This window comes from Malaclemys terrapin, chromosome 14 (genome assembly GCF_027887155.1).
Source record: "Malaclemys terrapin pileata isolate rMalTer1 chromosome 14, rMalTer1.hap1, whole genome shotgun sequence".
Lineage (NCBI taxonomy): Eukaryota > Metazoa > Chordata > Testudines > Emydidae > Malaclemys > Malaclemys terrapin.
The window spans coordinates 35,610,283-35,616,389 of record NC_071518.1 but is presented as its reverse complement, the minus strand read 5'-3'; the positions used below and the strand labels follow the sequence as shown (position 1 = coordinate 35,616,389).

Here is a 6,107-nt window from a genome sequence, read left to right as displayed (position 1 = left end):
ACCACAGGGTGCACTGCAGGGAGCCGTCCATCCTGGCCCTGGGTTGGGGTTGGATTTCACCTCTCCACTTCTATGTATTTGGGCTTTATGTGAGCAAGTGAATTTCCCCCAATGTCTGTAAAGTTATTTGAGGGCCGCAGTAGGGAGGAGCCCCAGAAGGGCAAAGTACTATTATTAATCTATATAACTCTTCAGATTTATACTGAGTACTTGCCCTATGGAATTTAGATGTGTATGTTTTTCCTAATGCTAGACATTATGGATTCGGTAAAAATCGACATATAGCCTCATAAACAGAACTAGCATAATTGCAAAATTGCTTTGAAGTTGCTCTTTCCCAGGCTATATGATATATTTTAATACACGATCTGTTTCTACTCCCTTTTTTCTTGGCTTGAAATTTTCTTGGTAAAGAAAGATGGAGTGCCAGTAAAAAGGTGAATACTGTTAGTAAATGTTACCCTGTGAGGAGGTTTTGTTAACCTATTTTACTGATGGGAAACAGACAGGGGGTCAGTGATTTGCCCCAGGTTATACACTGTCAGGATTAGAATGCAAGAGCCCAGGGCACTGGCTCTGAACGGTCACCCCACTGGCCCTGGCTGCCAGCCTCGGCATCATGATGCTCTAGATTGGATTAGGATATGGCTATTGGGAAGAATGCTATGGACGTTACCAGGAGATTGTCCTGAAATCGGTACCTGAGTAATTTGGAAGAGCAGAGCTGGCTCTATTGTCCTAACTCCATTTCTCACTCTTAATTCCCCTCTCCATCATACACTTCCCCAACTCTGCCCATTCTTCCTTTGGCAGCTTTCTCCACCAGTCCGCTTCCCTTGCCAACTGACCCACCCCACTGCCAATTGCCCCACCTGCTGCTTTCCTTGCCAACTGCCCCCACCCCTCTGCCAATTACCCCACCTCCTGCTTTCCTTGCCAACTGCCCCCACCCCACTGCCAACTGCTCCACCTGCCGCTTCCCTTACCAACTGCCCCCACCCCTCTGCTAACTGCCCCCACCTGCTGCTTCCCTGGGCAACTGCCCCCACCCCACTGCCAAGTACCCACTTCCTGCTTTCCTTGCCAACTGCCCTCACCCCTCTGCCAACTGCCCCACCTCCTGCTTTCCTGGTCATCTGCCACTACCCTCTGCCAACAGCCCCACCTGCCGCTTCCCTTACCAACTGCCCCCACCCCTCTGCTAACTGCTCCCACCTGCTGCTTCCCTTGGCAACTGCCCCACCCCATTGCCAAGTACCCACCTCCTGCTTTCCTGGTCATCTGCCCCCACCCCTCTGCCAACTGCCCCACCTCCTGCTTTCCTTGCCAACTGCCCCCACCCCTCTGCCAACTGTCCCACCTCCTGCTTTCCTTGCTACCTGCCCCCACCCCATCTCCTGCTTTCCTTGCCAATTGCCCCACCCCTCTGCCAACTGTCCCACCTCCTGCTTTCCTTGCCAACTGCCCCCACCCCTCTGCCAACTGCCCCACCTCCTGCTTTCCTTGCCAACTGCCCCCACCCCTCTGCCAACTGTCCCACCTCCTGCTTTCCTTGCTAACTGCCCCCACCCCATCTCCTGCTTTCCTTGCCAATTGCCCCACCCCTCTGCCAACTGTCCCACCTCCTGCTTTCCTTGCCAACTGCCCCCACCCCTCTGCCAACTGCCCCACCTCCTGCTTTCCTTGCCAACTGCCCCCACCCCTCTGCCAACTGTCCCACCTCCTGCTTTCCTTGCTAACTGCCCCCACCCCATCTCCTGCTTTCCTTGCCAACTGCCCCCACCCCTCTGCCAACTGTCCCACCTCCTGCTTTCCTTGCTAACTGCCCCCACCCTCTGCCAACTGCCCCACCTCCTGCTTTCCTTGCTAACTGCCCCCACCCTCTGCCAACTGCCCCCACCCTCTGCCAACTGCCCCACCTCCTGCTTTCCTTGCCAACTGCCCCCACCCTCTGCCAACTGCTCCACCTGCTGCTTTCCTTACCAACTGCCCCCACCCCTCTGCCAACTGCCCCACCTCCTGCTTTCCTTGCTAACTGCCCCCACCTGCTGCTTCCCTGGGCAACTGCCCCCACCCCACTGCCAAGTACCCACTTCCTGCTTTCCTTGCCAACTGCCCTCACCCCTCTGCCAACTGCCCCACCTCCTGCTTTCCTGGTCATCTGCCACTACCCTCTGCCAACAGCCCCACCTGCCGCTTCCCTTACCAACTGCCCCCACCCCTCTGCTAACTGCTCCCACCTGCTGCTTCCCTTGGCAACTGCCCCACCCCATTGCCAAGTACCCACCTCCTGCTTTCCTGGTCATCTGCCCCCACCCCTCTGCCAACTGCCCCACCTCCTGCTTTCCTTGCCAACTGCCCCCACCCCTCTGCCAACTGCCCCTGCTTTCCTTGCTAACTGCCCCCAACCTCTGCCAACTGCCCCACCTCCTGCTTTCCTTGCCAACTGCCCCACCTCCTGCTTTCCTTGCCAACTGCCCCCACCCCTCTGCCAACTGTCCCACCTCCTGCTTTCCTTGCCAACTGCCCCCACCCTCTGCCAACTGTCCCACCTCCTGCTTTCCTTGCCAACTGCCCCCACCCCTCTGCCAACTGCCCCTGCTTTCCTTGCTAACTGCCCCCAACCTCTGCCAACTGCCCCACCTCCTGCTTTCCTTGCCAACTGCCCCACCTCCTGCTTTCCTTGCCAACTGCCCCCACCCCTCTGCCAACTGTCCCACCTCCTGCTTTCCTTGCCAACTGCCCCCACCCTCTGCCAACTGTCCCACCTCCTGCTTTCCTTGCCAACTGCCCCCACCCTCTGCCAACTGCCCCCACCCCTCTGCCAACTGTCCCACCTGCTGCTTTCCCAGTCAACTCCCCCCGGCCATTTCCCTTGTCAGTGCCCGCCCGGTGCCTCCACAGCCAAATGCCCCTTTCCCTCCCCCCCCGCCAGCTCCCCCCGCAGCCCGGCTCGCCCCGCGGCTGACGCTGCGGCGTCGCCTCGGCGCCTTCCCTCGCCGGAGCGGGGCGGAGGCAGCGCTAGGCCCGGCGCGCTGGCCCGGCTGCTGCCCCGCCGCGATGCTGGTGCCCGTGTTCACCCTGAAGCTCAACCACAGGATCCTGCCCCGCATGGTGGCGCTGGGCAAGTACGATGGGACCCACCCGTGCCTGGCGGCCGCCACCCAAGCGGGCAAGGTAACCGCCCACGGGCCGCCTCCGCTCCGGTCGGCACGGAGCCGCCACCCGCTCCCCGCCACGGGCCCCCCCCCCGAGACTGCCCCCGCCACCGGGCCCCCCCCGAGACTGCCCCGCTCCCCGCCACCGGGACCCCCCCCCGAGACTGCCCCCGCTCCCCGCCACCGGGACCCCCCCCCCGAGACTGCCCCCGCTCCCCGCCACCGGGACCCCCCTCCCGAGACTGCCCCGCTCCCCGCCACCGGGACCCCCCTCCCGAGACTGCCCCGCTCCCCGCCACCGGGACCCCCCTCCCGAGACTGCCCCCGCTCCCCGCCACCGGGACCCCCCTCCCGAGACTGCCCCCGCTCCCCGCCACCGGGACCCCCCCCCCGAGACTGCCCCCGCTCCCCGCCACCGGGCCCCCCCCCGAGACTGCCCCCGCTCCCTGCCACCGGGACCTCCTGAACTCCCCGCGAGACTGTCCCCACCACCGGGACCCCCCCCGAGACTGCCCCCGCTCCCCGCCACCGGGACCCCCCCCCCCGAGACTGCCCCCGCTCCCTGCCACAGACCCCCCTGAACCCTCCCCCCAGATTGCTCTGCTCCCTGCCACAGGACCCCCCCCCCCCCAAGACTAACCCCGCTCCCTGCCATGGGATCCCCCCGAACCACCCCTGGGACTGCTGCCATTTCCTGCCAGGGGGACACCCCCCCAAGACTGCCCCTTCTTCTCCCCCATGGGGACCCCCAGGTAGACAGCCCTGCACACTGGAACCCACCGAGACTGCACCCGCTACCTGCCACAGGGACCCCCTGAGACTGCCCCCAGTCCCTGCACACGGGGACCCCCAGGGGGACAGCCCCACTTCCTGCATATGGGAACCCCCTCGAGACTACCACCACTTCCTGCCACGGGGACTCCCCTGAGACTCTCCCAAGCCCTGACACAGGGACCACCTCCCCATGGACATGGGGACCCCTTTGAGACTGCCCCCACTCTCTGCCATGTGGACCCCCATGGAGACAGACACAGAGACACCCACCTCCTGAGACATCCCCGAGTCCCTTCCATGGAGAAACCCCTGGATAGAGGGACCCCTGAACAGAGGGACCCCTCCATGGAGACAGCCATAGACACGGCCACCCTACCCTATGGATACTGCCCCCAGTCCCTGCCAGAGACACCCATAGACACGGAGACCCCCACCCACTTCGGCATCCCCAGTCCCTGCCACGGGGACACTGCCTCGCTGAGGCACCCCGAGGCACAGGGACCACACCCCCTAGGCACAGAGTCTCCCCGTTCCCCTGGCATCTGTTGACTTCAGTGGGATCTGTGGGTGTTCATGACTGGTGAAAATCAGACCATTAATTCATACCCACAGTAAACCTTGCAAAGCTTGCATTGGTCGGAGCAACAAACACAAACCCATTTCTTTCCATGCCAATGGCAACAGGCACAAATATGGTGTCAGCTGCCACACCTTCCCTCACAACCCTTCGCTGTGAAATGACTTTTCATTGTTTGTCATACACAGTAACTTCCAGGGGAGAAAAACCCAAACTGAACAATGCTCCTAAATGAAAACGCCTAATCTGAAAATGATTTTTGGCTCATGTCTGCCAGGGTTTTAGTGTCAGCTAAAAGCCTTGTTTTTCATGCACATGAATCTTACAAGCCTCCCTTTTCTTCTCCCTGATGTGTCCCTAGTGGCTTTGGCTTGCCTTTTACAGAAAGAAGGATGAGATGTTGCTTTCATACAGCTTGTACTGCAGAGCAGCGCTGCTTGTGGATGAGTCTGGCATTGCATAAGCCAGCTCAGCAAAAATACATGACACACACACACCTCTTTCCTCTTCTAGTCCCTTTAAAGCAGTGGTTCTTAACCTTTACTGCAGCCTGCACCCCTTTGGTTCTCAAAATATGTTCTCGCACCCCTTATCAAAAATCAAAATATGTTCTTGCACCCTTAAACCTAAAAAATATGTTCTCACACCCCTTAAACCTAGATATATTTTTTGTTTGTATATTACATTAATCGTTAAAAATGTATAATGTTAATAAATACATAGGTTTGATGAAACAAAGTAGTTGTATTTATGTGCCTGTGCTTAATTTGTGTTTTCAATGATTTACCTTCTAAAAAAAATCTGCCATGTCTCGCACCCCCAGAAAGGGCATCTCGCACCTCCAGGGGGTGCATGCACCCAGGGTTAAGAACCACTGCTTTAAAGGATGTCACTTGAGGACCAGGGAGCTGATCCTGTAATCAGTAAAGCCAATGAGAATTTTGGCTTTAACTTCAGTGGGAGCAGGATTGGGCCTGGAAAGATTTGCCATTTGCTGTGGTTGATTTTATCGTACCTCCTGGTTGCTGAAAATTGACTCATTCTTAGAAGATGGAAATGTGAAACCATAAAATAAATAAATTATGCTCAAAACCACCTCTTTTCTAGGAGCCTGTACAGTATTATACAGGCTGATAGCCAGAAGCTCCTATTTACCATTAATATATTTGGCTTTTGTATCTTGGCAATAACACTGCAGCCCTAGAATTATTGTCTACACTAGAATTATTGATCTAAAATTTCCCACTGTTGCATTCTGCTGGGGTTTAACCATTGTATCGTCTGCAGCATTAGATGAAACACTGGTTAAAACACCAGTGATTGGTCTGCATTAGCTCTCCCAGCCATTGCTGCCTCCAGTGGAGCTGCCACAGTGAGGAGATTGAGTTGTGCACGTAAAGGCTAGTGTTGACCCCCTCCCCCAAGAGCATGATTCTGCAATGTGCTTAATATCTGCACCCCCCATTGCCTGAACTGAGGGTGCTGAGCACCAAATGGAATATGTTTAGCACATAGCAGGATCGGGCCATAAAACAGTTAAATCAATGTACCTAGGTCACTTTAGTTCATTTGGCATCTTAGCGATATATTAAAGATTT

The 6,107-nt window shown here is 57.3% G+C and overlaps 1 protein-coding gene across 1 annotated transcript in view; it reads left to right on the top strand.

Moving 5' to 3' along the window:
- Window positions 1–2,978: 2,978 nt before the first annotated feature.
- BBS2 (Bardet-Biedl syndrome 2) overlaps window positions 2,979–6,107 on the top strand; it is a 28,828-nt gene continuing 25,699 nt past the window's right edge. The window contains exon 1 of the mRNA XM_054049367.1: window positions 2,979–3,177. Coding sequence (XP_053905342.1) covers window positions 3,061–3,177 — 117 coding nt within the window. The 5' untranslated portion in view covers window positions 2,979–3,060. The remainder of the gene's footprint in view (window positions 3,178–6,107) is intronic.